The 20,822-nt window shown below is 31.3% G+C and overlaps 1 protein-coding gene across 1 annotated transcript; it reads left to right on the top strand.

The window, feature by feature from the left end:
• Positions 1–18,380: 18,380 nt before the first annotated feature.
• Positions 18,381–19,725, top strand: LOC140884369 (dof zinc finger protein DOF2.1-like). The gene is made up of 2 exons (XM_073291110.1): positions 18,381–18,572; positions 18,670–19,725. The coding sequence occupies exons 1-2, from the start codon at positions 18,522–18,524 to the stop codon at positions 19,450–19,452; spliced, it is 834 nt and encodes a 277-aa protein (XP_073147211.1). The 5' UTR covers positions 18,381–18,521; the 3' UTR covers positions 19,453–19,725.
• Positions 19,726–20,822: the final 1,097 nt, after the last annotated feature.

Here is a 20,822-nt window from a genome sequence, read left to right as displayed (position 1 = left end):
TAGGATTGTGTCTTGTGAACTTGTATTATTTTGATTAGTCGATCGAATCCTATTATCGAACTTCGATTGGTTCCGTACTTACTATGCTTTGTATTGTATAAGTTAGATTGAAGCTTGTATGATGTTTGAATGAATGTTGTAATGGGGTATGCATGTTTTAGATTGAGTTTGGGTCGAGTTTTTCTGCTGTGTTTTGCTCCAGGACTGTCACCGCTCGATCGGTGAGATCTTACCGATCGAGCATAGGGCATTTTGTTGAGCTTCTGTTCTTGAAAATGCTTGCCCGCTCGATCGGTTGAATCTTACTGATCGAGCGGCGATGGTTTTCTTCGGGCAGTGAGATTCATTTTTTTGCCCGCTAGATCGGTGAGATCTTACCAATCTAGCGGAGCACTATTCAAAAAAAAAAATTATTGTTTTATCTCTTGGACCTTTCTATGATTATCGATAGGATTAATTTTGTTTAGATGATTAGAAAACGGGGTCTCACAAATAATGAGGGTATTGAAAAAAATTCACAATTCAAACTTACATTATAGTAGTAATAGAAATGCAAGACCTTAAAAAACCTTGAAAATGACATGTATATTTATAGTAGTAATAGAAAAAATGATATTAATTAAATATTAAAAATCAATATACCTTGAATTAATAAATTAACTATTATATAAAATAAATGTAAGACCTTAAAAAACCTTGGAAATGACAAAAATATTAATTATTAAATGAAATAATGAGGACAAAATTATAAATTTACAATTAAAACCAAATAATTAATGAAATAATGAGGGTATTGAAGGAAATTCACAATTCAAACTTGTATATTTATAGTAGTAAATAAATAAATAAATAATAGATAATAGATAGATCTCTTGTTGGCCTTGAATCATGCGAGTTCTTTACCGAGCATAATTTGGGTTTAAGGGTTAACTGGGCATATGGATAATATCCAAATCATGCATCCAACGGTTCATATTTTTACACATAGGCGTAATTAATTATATATTGTTGATGTGAAAAATCATGAAATATTAGATCTATCATTGAGATATTATCCATATTCTAGATTGAAATCTACCGAGTTAACTATCCCATATTTAATTTTGGGATATTACTCCTCACCGTAAAATTAAAATTAAGAAAAAGGAAGCTAAATGCGTATAAGATTTTTGGTAAGGGCTGAAGACGTGTTGGACCAGCCCAAATCATTATAAATTCCCGTAACCAATTAATCTCCATTTTTGTAATGTGGTGTGATCATGTGATACACATATCAAAGCCCACGTAAAAAGAAGTGTGTGAAATAGGTTATGCTTTTAAGTGATTAAATTTATATATTACGAAAGAATGTGAAAATATCGTAAGTAAATAGTATTTGAAAATAAAAATGAAAAATATAAAATCTAAAGTGGGTAGTGTGTATTATTAATAAGTGATTAATATAAATTTTGGCTAGAATTACCGTTGCAGTCTTGCAGAAACAAAACAAGTATCACTCTAACTTTTGGATTCTAGTTAAATTAAACAAAAACTGATATATAATTTGGGTTTAAAAAACACACATAACTGAATTTTTAAGTCAGAAACTAAGAATCATTTTGTTTTAATTGTTTGCAAACACTCCTTAATCATTGCTTTCGTATCTATAAGGTTGTGTTTGGTACAAGAGATGAGTTAATTGAATGATTAATAAATGGATGATAAAAGACATGATTGGTAAAGATTGATAATTTCTGTTGAAAATAATATAGTGTTTGGTTTGATTTTTAAGAGTAAGATTAAGTTAGAGTCTATAATTGATGTATCAAAATACCCTTTGTTTTTCTTTTTTTTGTAATTAAATTAATAACGAGATTTTATATCTTCCCCCACTGCATATACAGTTGAGATGTGAAGATTCATGAAAAACAAGTCATTCCATTTTTTTGAATTTGCATCAATATTGATCTGTAATAAAATTTTGAGACAATAGGAGAGATCCTGGGTTGGTTCACCAACGAAAATTGGAAAAAATCGATCACAAAAATATGGTGGTTTATGGGTTGAAGCGAAAGGGCGTAATTGGAATTTTTACAATTGATAAAGATATGGTTAACTTATACTAGGGGGTGAGGAGGGTTTATTTAAAACCCCTAATATCATTTTATCATGGCACAAATGGATAGACTTGTTTTAATAAAAATGCTACCAAGCAAGGGTTAAAAAAATAACACACCCCCAATCCCATCTTATCATTGCTATGTGATTAATATTTATCTATCCGCACCACTATCTCGGTCATTTAAGAGATAGACAAAGAGTGTGTTTGGTTTAAGAAGCCAAAAGAGAAAAAGTGTTTTTTTATATAAAAAAAAAATGCTTTTATTATTTCAAATGTCATATTTATAGTTTTTCAAATTTTTTTTTATAACTCAACTAAAAAAAATTGTTTTCAATCTATTTATCCAAACATAAAATTATTTCAAATTTTACTTAAACTATACTTTTAAAAGTCAACTTAAAAAAACACTTATTTTTAAAAATAATTTGAAAGCAAACGAGCTCAAAACTCCCCATCTTTCTTTCAATAAAAACTCTTATAAGAAACTGCTTTAGTAAATTCTAAAGACAATCAAATGATTCGATAATCACAATCAATAACTCAAATTAAAAAATAATTAATTATATTAAAAAGACGTGGACGTGAATTATCGCGTGGGTAGATTAATACATTTGATCCTCTATTATATTAGAATTAAACCCAAAAAGTCCAATCTATTTCTAAAATCTCGTATATATATTTTTCTGAGTAAAAAAAAAAATAATATGACGTTTTATAAATTCGTCGTCAACAATTATATATTGTATTTCTGGGATTATTCGACCTTGTAGAGATAATACTTACTTTGTCTTTTTCATGGTCATGATTGGACCCCTACCCTCTTTCTATAGTCGGAAAGACCCGTATTCCTACATCATCATATTAAAGAATATGTCAGGAGAAAAAAAAAATTGATGGCATTTATCTGCAACTCTCAACGGAATCAATGTATGACGACATCAGATTTTCTTCAGTCGCCCGCAACCAATTTCAATCACAAATACTATTTTTGTATATTTTTCATGTTATATATATGTGTGTGTGTTATGCTTTCACACACACATATATATATATATATATATATATATATATATATAAATGGTTTTGGTATATATATATAAATGGTTTTGGGTTTTCAATATATATATATATTTAGAAGGGACAAAACTTTTTAAATGTGTCGAATGATATTTGGTTTTGTTTCATGATATGACGTGAAGACAGTTGGCCACTTAGACGGTTCACATGCCATGTCTTCTACAATGTTGATCATATATATATCAAGCTACTTCTATAAGTTAATTACTAATTTACTATATCGTGGTGGTTATGTTTGAGACCATCTTCGTGATCACATCGAACGAGTTCATCTAAGATTTGTTTGATTCGAGAAATTTAAATATCATGCAATGTAATTTATAAATTGGATTTTTTAACCCCGAGTCTATGACGTAAGAAATTTATATAATTTCGACAACGAGGGTGAGGTGTAATCTTGATCCAATGGTGTAGTGAGCTAGCTGTTTTGATATTTTTTTTAAGAAGAATTTCTCTAAGATAATTAAAAAAAAAACATAAATATGGGGAGGATCCTTGAAATTTTGGTTGCGTTTTTCAAACTTGATACAAATTTGCAGGCTCATCGGATTCATACAAGAACCGATGCTTTACTTGTGTATGGAGAGAGAATGGGTCCCACGCACTACGAACCAACGATAATGATGAGGTGCTGATTAAGACAGTGTAACAGTCTCCTAATTCTCCTTCCTCGTAATACTCAACACAATTATTCCCAAATCAAGCCCCCTACGCCTGCCACGTGTAAGGTTGATTTCGATTTGGAATTTTCCCACGGGGCCTACTCATGTTCCCCAAATCACAAATGAAAAACTAGTAAAATAATGTTAAAACTTTCCCCCAAAAAATATATATATTGCTGTCAATATATATATATATATATATATATATATATATATTTATTTATATATAGAGTTATTTTATGGTGTCTAACTCCTATACCCAACTTCTTGCCCACCATGTATAATATGTGATAAGTCAACTCATCAATTGTGTTGGTCAACTCACATATTGTACATGATGGGCATGAAGTTGGACATCATAAAAGAACTCTATATATATATATATATATGTTAAACTTATCTTCAATGTTATATATATCGAATCATGAGATTTGGAAAATTGTGATTTTTGTATTAAAATTTTTGTGTTATATATATCAAATCATGAGATTTGGAAAATTGTGATTTTTGTATTAAAATGTTTGTGTTGTAATAATTGACGTATGTATAACATCGTTCAAACTAGTATATCTTCTTATAATATTGATCATTTAACGATTCATTTAGTAAGGTGTAGTTTTTTCTAAAAAACTACTCAAGCACTTCAAGATTTAAAACAAAAGGCAAAACTAAACCATTTTATTGCATTGCTTTAACGTAGACATGAATCGTGATGAACTCAAGTCACGAGAATTTCAAACCAAATCGCACAATGCTTGATCATGTGGGCGAGTAAATGAATTGACTGACGATGGTATGATGTTTACTTGGATGGTTAGGTATTTCGATCAATTTAATTCTCTGTTGCCTGAAAGCATTTGTTGACGTGCATCAATCTTCACCACGAGCATACAGTAAACGCATCCGTGAATTTGATGTTGTTGTTTGGGAGATAAGCTAGCATTTCTTAGTTTTTCTTTTACAAAATTTAATTTAGCTGAAAAATTGTAACGATCCAATGTCCTTCCATCGCATCACTCCCCAGCCCGTAGCATGGGCTCATATCATATGGTTCGACGGACATTGCATATCATGACCTCCCCACTCGTGGCAGTGGGTTTTTGCTCTTCTCAGAGATAGAACCTTGCACCTCCAGGATAAATACAAGTTTTTATCATCCCTGCACTAGTAGAATTTCTGCATATTACTTCGCTACTTTTTACTTCAGAGATCATTATTGCCGAAGTAATACATAGTTATTTACTGCGGTTATAAAACTGACGAAGTAAAATGTAAGTTTAGACTTCATCGATTAAAAAGAACGGACTTCACTTAAATTTTAAGTAACTTTTTACTTCATTAAATTTAATTTGATGAAGTAAAAAGGTGAAAATAATTATTAAAACTTACATGTTGTGAAGTAATAGGTTGATCCGTTTAAAATTCTCTATTTTCTCTTGATCCCCTTTCTCTCGATCTCCAATCGATCTTCAATTGCAAATCCATTTAGGCTTTTCCATTCTTTCCTTGCAGATCGATGTTTGCCGGCTGCCATCACTTCTGCCTGGTCTAGGGCTTCTGTGTGTATGGTGCATCGGGGTTTCTGAATATTTTGAAGGCAGCGGCATTGGCCTTGCCAGTCCCGAGCCCAAGAATCCCTTGTAGTTCCCGTGGTTGAAGCAGTGCCATCTTCCTAAACCCTTTTCGATTTCAATTCCCTGAATCTGCGAGAATGGGAAGAGGCTCGTCGGAGACGAAATTGGTTCAGGAACTGATTTTAAATGCCGCCAGATCCGCCCGCCCTCAGCTGCTTGGTGTTGCTCGTCGGGCTCAGGCATCTCGACCGTAACCGTGAATTTCTTCCAAGAAACTCTGGAGAACAAGAAGGAAATCGCCAAGCATTTAGGCCGACATTTCATACAAACTAATCCTTATGAGGTAACTTTTACCTCTGTTGTTTTTATTTTATTAACAGAAATTATCGAATTACTCCCATTTTGCATCCTTTTGCCGCAAGATAGGTTTTAAGCATTTTTATGAGTTGAGACTTGACTGCTTCGGAAATTTTACTATGTTGATTTTAGGATGAAGTCCATTCAAGGTTTAAGTAGATGATTTTGATAAGTTTGATTTATATGATATCGTGGATAAGTATCAGGTTTACTGAACTTAGATAAAGATTTCAGAAGTGTGTTTTCTGAGATGCACTGCATTTGGGTGGGCAGATAATTGATCCAGAACCAGGGGAATTCGACCAACACCACTTAAATATACAATATTTCAAAATTTACGTATGATTCTAGAAAATAGATGGAATCACCCCCTCCCTGCTAGTCACTAGACCAATGTTTTGTATTCATTCCTGCCAGTGCCTTTGAGTTTAAAATTTTTTTGTGCTTTTGGGTATTTTGAAAAGTACTGGCATTTGATCTTCGAGTGTTGTTCCGCGATCACAGAATTCAATCTTTACGAGCGTCTTGGGGTAGACGATTTTTCTGATCGGTCTTCGATCAAGGAAGGGTACCAGGATGTTTTTGTGGATCATGTCAAATGCGTAGGTTGCTTGAAATGTGCCTTATTTGCTGCTAAAACATTTGCTATTGAATCGGTATATGGAAGAGCTTGAGTTGTGGCTCAATGGGCTGATCATGAAGACAAGATTCAAGAAGCTATTGGCGTATGCCCAGTGGACTGCATCTCGTAAGAATACCATCCATACCACTTTATCATATTTATAATTCTTGTTTAATAACATGTTTTCTTGATTTGATACAATTTTTTTTTATCTATATGAACTAATATCGCTTTTTGGTTCCTTGTAAATACTCATTTTTTCATCTGAACAACAGGTTTGTGAAGAGGTTTGACCTGCCAGCCTTCAAATTTATAATCTTCCTCATTCCAGAGGAAAATGCAGATGATATGTTTGAGGAAATTGTGAAATTTCTTGTTTTGATGAGTATATTTAATTTTTTTTTTTTCTTGAAATTGAGTTACACGTTTTCATTTGAGTAGATTGTGAACATTCGTCTTATCTCTTGGAATATTTGCAATGGGTTCCTTAATTTCTATTAAACGAACATGAAGCTATTTCGAGCATAGTCCAGTATTTTCTCCTAAATTTATGGACACGGTGATGGGCTTCTTTCTCTGTTCCATGCTTTTATTTTCTTTTTTTGGGTTTTTTTTCCATATCAGTTGAAGATCTGTCGGTTTTGTGTTCTTGGGATGCATTACTTTCTTCTGGTTTTGCTGTGTCTAACGTCTGGGATATGCAGGTCACCTAAGATGATTTTATTATAATTATTTTCATAGCATCCTTTTAATAAAGATGATCGTTGTTCAGTTGTTTATAGACTGCAGTGGCTTGCGAAGTCGATGTTTTGCTATCACTAATATGATTTTGGTGCGTCTAACCTAGCTTTTGTTTTAATCACTTTTTTTGTGTTTCGACAATGAACATTTGAAGTATCTCGAGACATTCAGAGAGTTCTATACTTTTGAAATCATAGAATGTCATCTCTCTTGGATGAGAATTCTTGAAACAAACATTAACTCACATTTTTGTTTGGATGAGAATCTTCTCCAGAATGCCTCCCAAGTCTTGTATGAATATTTATTCTGATGAAGGAAATAATATCTTTGTTATATCAAGTTGCTTTATATTGTTGAACTGTTGCAATCACTTGAGTTTAACTTCAAAGTTTTGTTGGTCAGGAGTCCTTTTGTTTCTTTCGTATATGAGATGGGCTGGCACCAAAACTTGAACACAAGTGGTTTTCCTAGTCCTGAAGAAGAGGTAACGTTTTGTTTCCACTTAATCGCAAGGGTGCAATAGTTTTCAAGCTTAAGTCAAAAAAATTTTAAAAGAATTTGATATTTATTTTGCTTCCAAATGAGGGGAAAAGAATTAAAGAAAAAGGTGGAATATTTCATGTTTAATTTAGGTAGTATATGAACATGCAGATAACATAGATTTTCTATATTGTTAAGTGGTATAATTTTATATCAGTGGATACTTAAATATATCTGGTATCTGTAGTGTATGTGCTAAACTATTTAGATAGTCTGACTTCAGTATGTAAATTTAAAATGACAGTTAACTTTTCAATATAGTCTTTTGAGTTTTTATATGAGAAAACATGTTATATTTCATGTCTTATGTTGATATGAGGACAGCACAAGAACAATTCTGATATTTTTTTAGCAGAGTTCTACTCGCTCGATCGGGAAATTCTTACCGATCGAGCGAGGCTCCATTTATAAAAACAGAGTTCTGCTCGCTCGCTCGATGAATTCTTACCGATCGAGCGAGGCTTAAATTTTTTTAAAAAAAATTTCCTTTTCTTGGTTGATTACCTTGTATCAATTATGGATAATTGTTAATTGCCCTATAAGGTTAGATTTGTCCTATAATTATTAATCGCTCGATGACAATGTATCTTTTCTCTATCTTCACTTTGATATCTCTAGTTATAGTTGACTACTTTGTTAGAAATTTTAAATTAATGCATAATGAGCAATTGATGCTGGTAGCTCAGATTAAATGGCTTGGAGAGTTGGAGTTGGCATGTTACCATGTGATTCATATGTGTAAAATAATGAATAATCTTCTGATTGGTTACAATGCATGTTAATTTTAAAGCTCAATATATTAGGATTTTATTCCTCTTCCTTTGGACATGTTTGTATGTGTGAGTTACTAATACATACTTAGCCTTAATTAACCAGTGGTCTTGTGCTGATAATGGTTTTAGAAAAGACAAATGATGTAGTTGATTGGCGTTCTATGATTGGACCTACAGATGCAAACAAAGCTAAGATGACTCATCCAAAAAGGTATGTTTTATGTGCTTTTGTTATATCTCTCCTTTTTTATATGATTGTAGACAAATTTCATTCTCGTTAAAAATAAAATGAATCTGCATGAAATGTGTGCCATGCTCGAAAATGTGTTGCTCGAAAATGTGTTGATCGTACCTGGTTTGGTTTGGAGGTGGGTTTTTGTGATACAAGTTTTGAGCGATGGGTTTGGCGGGGAAAGTTGTGGATGTCTGGTGGTACAAATAGCGTAATAAATAGTGTAATTTGACAAATTACATCCAATTTTGCACTTCAAACACTAAGCTGCATGGGACTATTTTCTCATTCGAGGATGAAGAAATGGACAACTCAATGGTACAAATCTTATGTTTCCAGTAATCATTCTCAATGACTCATACAGGATCATGATATTTTCTTTATGCATCTTTGCCATGTTTACAGTTTGATTGTTGTTTCAAGAGAGCAGTGGAATTAGGGAAAATTGCATAAGATTATGGAGTTCTTTACCGTCTTTTATGTTTGTAGATATTCCCAAAAACATATTATTTATTTTATACTTACCTTTTCCATTCAGATTATGACGATGCATTTTTATTAGCTTGACCACACAACTGGTGGCATGCTACTCTATACTACTTAGAAGGTCAGACTCCTATGTTTAACTTGTTTACCTTATTGTATATGGGTGTTCCATGTTATGACAATATGATTATTATATGAAATGTGTGCATATGAAATCCAAATCAGATTTAAGGTTTTTCGATATCTATTTGTTCGTTTTGGTAATGAACCACATCATGGACAAGGTTGGTTGTTTCTGTCTCAAGCTAATTTATCTACTTTATTGCTTATATTTTTATTTTTTTTTATGGATTTTGATCCAGTGACAATCCAGGGTAATATCCAAGACCACTACCTAATATCCCAGAGTTGAAGCATGCTCCTGATACTGCAAAGGAAGGAGAGATTATGAAGTGAGAACAGTGAGATATAGGACGACTTCTTTATAGGATATATGTAACATCCGGAATTTTAATACGTAAATTCGCATGCATAATTAAGAGAAATTAATTTTTAAAATAAGGGTTAAATGAATTTATGTGTTATTATGTGATGCATTATTTTAAACCTCGTTATCAAGGATTAGACATGTTGAGCCTCTAGGCTCACTACGCTTATATGGTGCAGATGAGTATGATGATGTCTATGTAGCTCCTACCGGTGGCGAGGACGTATGAGCGAGCATGGCAGTGGACCCCGTGACCGTCGCAGTTATTTAGATTATTGCATTGAGTTTTGAAACATGATTTATTTTATTATTGTTTCCGCGTATGAGATTTTTCAGCAGTATTGTTTATTATTTTAAATTGATGCATGAAACATTTTTAAGGATTTATTTATTTAATATTTTTTTAAGGTTACTTAAGAAAAGTATGTTATTTTTATATACATATATGTATGGGCGTATATGTATAGTATATAGCATAAAAAAAAAGTTTTTCCGCATTTATTAGTAGTTGGGCGTTTCAATTGGTATCAAAGCACGGTCCTCGGAGGGTGTCCATCTGCCACGTGAAGCTCAGAAATCCTGCTACTGGTCTGTAAGTTTTAAATGTTTTAATAAGATTTAGAAGGAGCATATGTATTAATTTTAAGTATTTCATGTTCAGTAAGACTTTTGAAACCCTTAGTTATGCATTGCGATTTATGTAAAGAAATATGTGGTGGTACAGAATGCCTCCCAGACAAATTCCGTCGAATTTCGAGGACGAAATTCAATTTAAGGGGGGGAGAATTGTAACATCCGGAATTTTAATACGTAAATTCGCATGCATAATTAAGAGAAATTAATTTTTAAAATAAGGGTTAAATGAATTTATGTGTTATTATGTGATGCATTATTTTAAACCTCGTTATCAAGGATTAGACATGTTGAGCCTCTAGGCTCACTACGCTTATATGGTGCAGATGAGTATGATGATGTCTATGTAGCTCCTACCGGTGGCGAGGACGTATGAGCGAGCATGGCAGTGGACCCCGTGATCGTCGCAGTTATTTAGATTATTGCATTGAGTTTTGAAACATGATTTATTTTATTATTGTTTCCGCGTATGAGATTTTTCAGCAGTATTGTTTATTATTTTAAATTGATGCATGAAACATTTTTAAGGATTTATTTATTTAATATTTTTTTAAGGTTACTTAAGAAAAGTATGTTATTTTTATATACATATATGTATGGGCGTATATGTATAGTATATAGCATAAAAAAAAAGTTTTTCCGCATTTATTAGTAGTTGGGCGTTTCAATATATTTATGTACACATTTGTGGTTTTGTACATTTTTGGGTTCTACTCATGGATTTGTGGATATTCTTCGTTTTTTGTATGAATAATTTTATGAATATGATTCTAATTAATTATTTTTAGTTTTAAATATTGTGGTATTGTTGTTGACTATTGCTTATATAATATAGATAAAATGATGAAGTAATATAACAAAAATACTTCGGAAAATATAATTTGTGGCGAAGTAAAAGAAAACATTTACTTCGTCATCTTTAAAATTAGTGAAGTCATTCGTAGCAATTACTTCGGTAATTGCGATTTCGCCAAAGTAAAATGACATCTTTTACTTCACCATAGTTCAAAAATTGTGAAATCGTAAATCTATTTTACTTCGATAATTGTATAATGTGTGAAGTAATAGAGGATCAATTACTTCGCTATTTTACGAAATTGATGAAGTAATACATGTGTTTTTACTTCGGTAGTGGTCCAATTTTGAATTTCTTGTATCTAACAAAGACTTCGGTAATTATCGGCCTATTACTTCGGTTTTAATGCGAAGTAAAAAATATCATTTTACTTCACGTGCATCTACTTCGGTAATTATCTGCTTATTACTTCAGTTAATATCCGAAGTAAAAGGCCAAAATTCTACTAGTGCTGGTATCAATTGAGCTGCGATGGGAGCCCATGCTACGGGATGGGGATGAATGAATGTGATGGAAGGACGTTGGATCGTTACAAAAATACTTAAAAAAAAAAAACTCTATCAAACATTACATAAATCTCCTACCATTACTTTTTTAATGCATTTTATATCTGAAATTTTTAGTATATTTGAAAAAGAATTTGACTCATTAGTCATTAATCATTATCACGACTAACTCACCACACATTCTCGAGGTCTCCCCATGATTGTAGTTGTAAGGCGTTGAGTACGGTAGTTCACATTATTGCCGTTACAATTTCCTTTAATATTAATTGACTAATATTCTTAGAGATGGTATTTCGTACAATATCAAAAATTGCGTATTGTATCAAAAATTACAATATAAAAAATTTTTATATAGATATCATATCGAAAATTTTGGTATGCTGAAAATTTTCGACACCTATAACTAGCATACTGATCATTTCGAAATTTTGCAGTGTACTATCGAAATTTTCGGCACATATAACTAGCATACTGATCATGTCAAAATTTTACATTGTATCGAGATTTCGGTACGGTATCAGTATATATCGTTTTATAACGACAAAAACCTTATATATATATATTTATTTTTTAAAACTATTATATACTTTTAAATTTTTATATATTGTTTCGGTATTTCGATAATTCGGTATATATCAAAATTTTCAAATTACATACAATTACCGTACCGAAATATTCAGTATATCAAAAATTTGATATTTTTTTGACATAATAACTTTGGTATATCGAAAATTCAGTATTTTTTCGCACCTCCTAAATGCTCAAGTACACACGTTACATGTTTGTACGATTATTTTTTAAACTAAAAACAAAAAAAATGGTAAAATTAAAAATTACAAAAAATGTAATGGTTTCGTAAACAAATAATAACATATAGGTACATCAATTTTACAAATATGTGTTATATTTTCGTAAATAAAAACACCTATACAAAGTGGATGTCATTTTGATAAATAAAAAAAATCTAATGACTACGAAAAGATGTGGTTATATAAAATAACTAATTTAATTACTTGATAATTTTGATTTTTTTAAGAATTAAATTAAAATATAATCATAAACTTATCTCAAATTTCATCAATTAATTAAAAAAATAATTAAATTATCCATACGGCATACGGTAATAATTCTGTGATGATAATCAATTAATTAAAAAATAATTAAATATCCATACGGGCATACGGTAATAATTCTGTGATGATAATAATAATAACAATAATAATAATAATAATAATAATAATAATAATATATTGCTATTATTAAATACAGATCTATGACTTATATTTTTGTTCGAAAATCTTGTCTAGAATCCGACAAGACAGGTCTAAAAATCTTAGGACTAGGATAGGTGCATATATGAGAAAATCAATTATTGGATAATAAAATCACCGAGTAAAGAAGACAACGAGATGGAATTTCAATCCTGGGCTAGAAATTCCAAATACTACAAATTTGAATGGTAAGACCAATATCATTAGTTGTCTAATCAACTCAATTCATGCGAGTAAATTAATTTATCTGATTATAATATAACCACTTTAAAATAATAATTTGAAATTATAAAATAATTAAGATATGATTTTGTATAATTGACAATGATGAATTATAATATATTTTTGTATAATTGACAATGAGTTGTTAGTCATACGATATTACCTTAAATCTATTCATTTTCATGTGTGGGTCCATGAAAAAAATCACGAATCTCATTCATATATAAGAATAAACGTGGATCATTAGATGGAAACTTCGTAAAATGCCACGATGGTCACAAGGAGACATGGGATAAGTTTCCATCGAACGGTGAATATATATTAATATATGCGATGTCTAATGATTTTTAATCGATCCTACATGTATTATAAACTACTATCAACTTTTATAATTAAGAATGAATTAACGTACTTTGATAATATAATGTTGCATGACACTAATATTTTATAAGATTTGAGTCAAACATTGAACAAAACAAATATGATTAATCAATCAATATGTTACCAACATGACAACATACCAAGCGATACCTTAGGGTACAGAGCTTAAAATTCAAATAAGTAGTTTTTTTTTGTATTATATGAGGTATTTGTTATGATTGAGTCTCGAACTCGACAAATCATAGTATATTTAGAACCTTCATGCTAGATAATTACACATCATCGACAACTTGAGTAGATTCTTGAAAACACAAATGCAAATAATTGATGACATTCATTCTTTATTAAAACAATAAATTTCACAACACATTGAACTATGGCTCCAAAACGAGGGTACATTTATAATTTTAAAAATCATAATAATGCATTATTTGGCTATATTAATTCTTGTGATTCGATCAACGAGCTTTTGGCCTAGTAATGAGAGTGAAGTCTCAAAATTTATTTAGTTTTAGATTCAAATCTTACGTGAGCGGGTATTAGTTAGTAATTTTGCCATCTCCATTGAATAAAAAATAATAACTTATTGTGATTCAAATTTAAAAAATAAAAACTGATGTACAAGTTTGAACATGGAGATTGGGATAATCTGTGAGGCATGTTCCCAAAGCAGATTCTATTTCTTCAGAAAAATGACCACCAATTTCCATATGTTTTTTCTTTTTTCTGGCACAGTTTCCGAACCTACTTTAGCTTTAATTTGCCTCACTCCATGTTTTGTTTTATAATGGACTGGTCCTAATTTTGACCAGTCAACCGACTGGCTTGACTGGTGTTGATTGGCCACAAGACACATTGGCCCACATAGTTTTTGCGCAATCATCATAATAGAAATCGTTAGACTATATGTTCACGTTTTCATATAATTTAATTTATATTGCTTTTTTTTATTATAAAAATAAACAATTTTAATATTCTATTATCATATCATGTTAATCAAAAGGTACGTTCTAGTTCAAAACTTTAACATACCAAATACACCATTAGAATTATTTAATAATATACGATCTGTTATCATTAAACGATCAAATATATACTTATTATACGACAAAATCTTTGAAAACATAACTTATTTCCTTAACATTTTTCTAAACACTGAGGCACCGTTTGCTTCATGAATTAGATGATGATGGATAAATAATTCAAAATTTTTAAATCAATATATTTGGACTAGACAATGGTGCATGACACCAATTACTAGAAGAACTTGAGCCAAACATTGGACATAACAAGAATGATTAATCAATCAATGTGTTATCCTTCACACCAAACTGTCATGATCATATTATAGGATCGAGGAACACTTGCACTCTCAATGCAGCTTATTACGTAAAAAAAAAAAAAACCACTCATCTAATAGAAAAAATTACTGCATTCCAATAATTTATTTCTTAATAATTGCCGTTTTGGTAATCTATAAAAATACGATTCGTAACTCATGTTTTAATAAACGAACAATACATACGGTAAAATCGGCCAAAAAGCGCTATTTTCATCGCCTTGTTAATTTTTCATCGAGAGATATTATTACATCTTTTGAATTTTGATTATACATAAAGGGAGGGACAGACGACATTTTCATGGGATCCCAAGATAATGAAGAGTGGAGTCAATCATTGTTCGTTTATGGCAAGCTGACAGAAGATGACATGTTAGAATATTTGTTGGGTGACATTGATTTTCTCACCAATCTCAAGAATCTTGGTCCTTTTTAAAAAAAAAATAAAAAAATTAGAGATGATATGTTGGAAAAAGAAAAGGAAGAGAAGAGAAGATCGGATATGGATTAGGGCCACGGGTCCTATTTGTTTTGGGGATTTTGAAATTTCTTGATTGGATTATAATTAAGGGGCTTTAGTGGGTGGCATGTGACAATGGATTTTAATTCTTCATTAATGATCCATCCAGAGAATCGAATTATATGTCAATTATTTTACTACGACAACTGCTTGCTTAATAGGGAGATGAGATTATAATATTCATAGCATAACAATAAATTTGGAAAACTGTTATTTTGCTCCTTATATATTTGTCTTCTCCTTTTTTTTTTTTTTTTTTTAGTAATTTTGGTGTTATGTGATATCAAATTTAAGTCCGGATCCCTTATATTCGTATCTCTTTATTTAATGTTGAATATTTTGACGCTGACAGGTATGTTGTGACATATCAACACTTTTGAGAAAAAATGACTAAATAATCAAGAATTGAAAAAAATAGTGTTGAAACTTAAGTTTGTCGATACAGGTGATCAAACTGCAAAAAATAAATATATATGACCAAAAAATATATTTTTCTCAATTAAATTTTGATGGAGGTTGTTTTTTGTTTGTTTGTTATTTTGTTATTTGTTTTTTTTTTTTTCATATTATCGATTTGAAACTTATAAAATGTATTAGCTTTTTTTTTCTTTTCGAAAATGCATAAGAAGAATCATTTAGAGTGGTACATGATGTGATATATGATCAAGGGAGTCTTTCTAAAAGATTATGCTGTTAGAAAAATGATTAAACTAGCTTTGCAATGTTGAATCAGGAACAAAATTTGAGGTTAATATAGTAAAAACCGATTTATTTAAATGAAAATTTTAACACATTTTTGTTTATATTGCACAGACACTGTCTAGTTATAACATTAACGTGACTAGGGCTGTGATACCATACTGAAATACCAAATTTTTGACATATCGTACCAATTTTTTTTTGATATATAGACATTTTTTCGATAGAACAAATTTTTTTTTGTTATTTGTACGGTATTGATATGAATTTTTTCCATTTCAAAATTCTAAAATTTTGATATCGACACCGATATAAATTTTTTTCATACCGATATTTTGGATACGGTTTACCAAAAACTCATCCTTAAACGTGACCAATAACATTATTTTGTTGGGTCATGGCTTTTAAATATTTCAAACTAGGCGTTGAAAATTTATCCACCTCGTACTTATTATATCTTGCCGCGCCTCCTTCTCGGCATATATATATATATATGCATTTTTTTTCAGAAGCAACGAAAACATTCGAGGAAATATTAATTAATTATTTGGAGAGACATATACAAATAATGGAAAATATGACTGGGACATAAAAATAAAATAAAATAAATATAACTGATGCTATTATTATTATTATTATTATTATTATTATTATTAGCTTAAGATCACTGCAAGTGACTATCATAAAAATGTACGGAGAGGGTCTTATGATCAAAAGTGAAATTATAATTCTAACCTAATTTCTACGAATAAAAACTAAAATGAAAACTTAGATTAAAAAAAATAAAAACCAATATTATTATATTTCATACAAAATATATATTTAACAAAATATAAATGTGATTAAAATTTAATGTATGTATATCCCGTGTCAAAAAATGACTAGCGTAAAAAAACAAAACAAGGACTTAAAATAATAGAGGTGCATGATGTTCCAAAACCAGCAAATTTGGTGAGAAGAAATCATAACGTCACTTGGCTCACAAGAGACATGATTGAGCTTCCACAAAATTCCAAATTAAGGTGCCCAATCTTGTCAAACGTTTCGTTTTCCACGCCATGAAAACTATTTATATGAAATAAAATATCACCGTAACTTGAAAATTCATGACATAATTTCATCGACATTTTAAATTGTATTTTTCTCCCAAATCCATCTACAGCGTATAAACCGAAAATCATATAATTTAATATAAACAAAAACTCGTGTGAGATCTTCTCACAAATTAATTTTATAATACAGATTTTCAACTCGATTTTTACTCATAAAGACATATTAATTATTTTTTATGGAAAAAATTATTAATTTTCACACTATATATATATATCATTATATGTATTTCAAATGATAAACCAGATTAAATAGTGTATGATTTGGTAGCATGATTTTAATATCTATTTAATATTTTTTTTGTATTTATCTTTTTTTTAAAAAAAGAAAAAGAAAAAAGAAAAAAGCAAATAGTTCCGTATACAAGAAACAGTGAATTGATCCAAAAGACACATGAAGATGGAAGCAAGCAGCATCAGTATGGTCCCCCTTCCGGCGTCCGTTTCAAATGGTTGCCCAGTGGGCCCCAATACCGTTGCATTTTCCACGCCACTGGTCCCACTCCACAAAACTGCCTAATTTCATTTCTCATATATTTTTTTGGGACCATTTTAAAATTATCACGGATTTTAAATTCCTTCACTTATTTGGACTGAAAAAATTTAGCATTACGACAATATTTCAAAGTCATGGATTATGATGATATTTTATTATTAACAGTGAACCAATAGATCAAATCATAAAACATTGTGACAATAGAAAGTATAAGTTTTTCATATATATGTTACATTGAAAAATCAAGAAAACAATATTAGTGACCTGAGTGTAGAGTGTGGTGGACGATGTGTGAGCTCTGAGCAAGAAATTTGTTCCCCAACGAATCGCGGTTTGTAGGTAACGAAGCTGATTGGCTCAACTCATTAAAAAATAATAAAAATTTATTTTATGGTATAATTATTATTTTCATTATAAAAATGTAAAAACATTTTCTAAAAAAAAAATAAAAAAAATCATGTCGTCCAAAACGCAATCTGAGACTCGATCAGAAAGACGAGCGGATTAATGTTATAGTGGCAGTTTGAACGAGGATTGTGGCATGAGCTATGTAGGACCCCCACCCGCTGCCCAACTTCAGTACAATCCCCGTAATCATTACATACACAATCTATCTTCGTATCCACAGCCCCACCTTGTCTTCTCTCTCCATCACTATATATAATTGTGTATGATATTGCTTGCTGCCATTGTATTATTTATATATATATATATATATGTATCTATGCATACCTCTGCATGATTTTCACATATTAGTACTTTATATATAGGTACGCTTTCTCATCTCTTAGATTCTGCAACTAAGTTGAGGTATACTTTTTTCCGAGGAGTGAATTAATGGGCATGGATTCTTCGAGTCAAGCACCGCACCAACTCCAAGTACACCAGGTGGGATTGGGATTTTCTGGGTTTGTGTTTAAAATCAATATTGGTTAATTCTTTAGGTAGATTGAAATTCATGAGCTAATCTTATGTGGATTTACAGGAAATGGCTTCTGATCAAACACTAGAAAGCATTTTGGTTTGCTCGAAACCGCAGCAAGAAAAGAAGCCGAGGCCTGCGGAACAAGCCCTCAAGTGCCCTAGATGTGATTCCAACAACACCAAGTTTTGTTATTACAACAATTACAGCCTCTCGCAGCCGAGGTACTTCTGCAAATCTTGCAGAAGGTATTGGACAAAAGGTGGGACTCTGAGGAATGTTCCGGTGGGGGGAGGCTGCAGGAGGAACAAAAGATCTTCGTCTTCTTCTTCTTCTTCGTCATCGGCGTCGTCGAAGCGGTCGGGCCAAGATCAGCCGCTGATCCAGATTCCGAGTCCTATTATTCCATGTTTGGCGAATGTGTCGTATGATTCCAGTGACCTCAGTCTCGCGTTCGCCAGGCTTCAGAAACAAGCTGGGCAGATGGATGATTACGACTTTTTAAACATGGGGAACCATCCAAACATGCCTTATACGGATCACGTTCTTGCAGGGTTCGATGCCGTGAGGCCGGGTGGATTTCTCGAGAACCCGTTTGGGTTTAATCACAACTTGTACAATGGAAACCTGCAGGGAATCGAAATGGGAATCGGTTTTGAGGAAATTAACGGCGGCGGCGGGACGACAAGTTCCGCAGCGGTGAAGCAAGAAATCTGCGTGAATGAAAACAAGGTTTTGTGGGGATTTCCATGGCAGAATATCGGAGCTGGGGATGTGAACACAAGCTGGAATAACGCGATTGGGTCGACAAATTGGCATGGGCTTTTGAATGCTCCTCTGATGTAGAAATTAGTTATAAGTCGGCCGGTGAAATCAAAAGCATGTTGTATGCAAGAAGAGTGGTGGGGGGTGTGGGGGTGATTCATAGGGGGATTTGATGGTTATTTTGTGTTTTTTTTTTATAACTTAAAATTAAATCTTAATTAAGGCTATGGATTTGGTCTGTAGTATGAGGGATTTGGTTTATTTTGAATCCATTTTTACTGTTGTTTATTTCTTCTTTGGTTGACTCTATTGTGGTGGTTGCTTCATTGGTTGATGGGAAACTTGTACAAGTTCAATTCTCAATTCTTAGTTCATAGAGCTTTTTTTTATTAGTTTGATATCCAATGTATTGCAATTATAACATAAAGCTTTGATTTGGAGTAGTTACGCAGAGATAAATTGACATAAATCCATGGTATCAATCAATGTATACCAAGACTCAATTACCTACACCTTGAATAGTTGAATGTAACTAACAGAGTCTTGGTAATAACATACGCTAGCTATGAAAATGTAAATTATGACAAAGTGAATTCTCCAATTATATTATTGATTTGGTTCCAATATGTTTTTTGGTAGTTAAATAGTTTACATGGAGGTTTTCAAATCAAGTCATAATTAGTATGAATTGGTTGGCGCACTTATATGGTTATATATATATATATATATACATACTATATGTATATAATCCATGCATAACGATAAGATATGAATTGTGTTTTTAGGGAATTTGTTTGGTTAGGCAAAGAAAGTGACCAACAGAAGAATTTGATATTCACAATCTGAACAATCTGAAACTCTGGACAAAGTACTTGGAATTGGCAGTGTTGTGTTTTCAAGAATATTCTTATTATACATTATTATTAAACAACAGTACAGTGTCATATATTATATCATATTGTTGAAGGGGTTTTCAAGATATATTCTTTCATGATTGTTTCTTATTTTTAGGTAGATGTACCTGATTATTAAATTGTGATTGGGATGCTGTAATTAATTATTATAAACTAATACGGAGACTATTCAATTTCCATTTTCCACGTTCTTGCCGGACCAAATCCTACTAAGATTTGGGCGTGAAATCAAATTCCATATGAAATAATAAAAAATTTAGACTACATTTTAATATTCCATATAATACAATGTTGGTTCTTTGCTACGCGTCTACCATTAAAAAACAACGTACGTTCTAAAATGGGCAGGTAAATAATAAAAAATTTAGACTACGCCCATTTTCAGATAAATGTTTTTAAGTTTTATTATTTTTTTCGAAAATGTATAAATTCGTTTATCTATGAAGTTATTAAATTATAATATTGAGATTTCAGGTGAAGCGGAAAAAACCTTAACACCCATATAATTAATTAACCACCTTAGGACTTCCAAAAAAA

Source organism: Henckelia pumila, chromosome 2, assembly GCF_033568475.1.
Source record: "Henckelia pumila isolate YLH828 chromosome 2, ASM3356847v2, whole genome shotgun sequence".
Taxonomy (NCBI): Eukaryota; Viridiplantae; Streptophyta; class Magnoliopsida; order Lamiales; family Gesneriaceae; genus Henckelia; species Henckelia pumila.
This window is presented reverse-complemented; position numbering and strand designations above follow the sequence as displayed.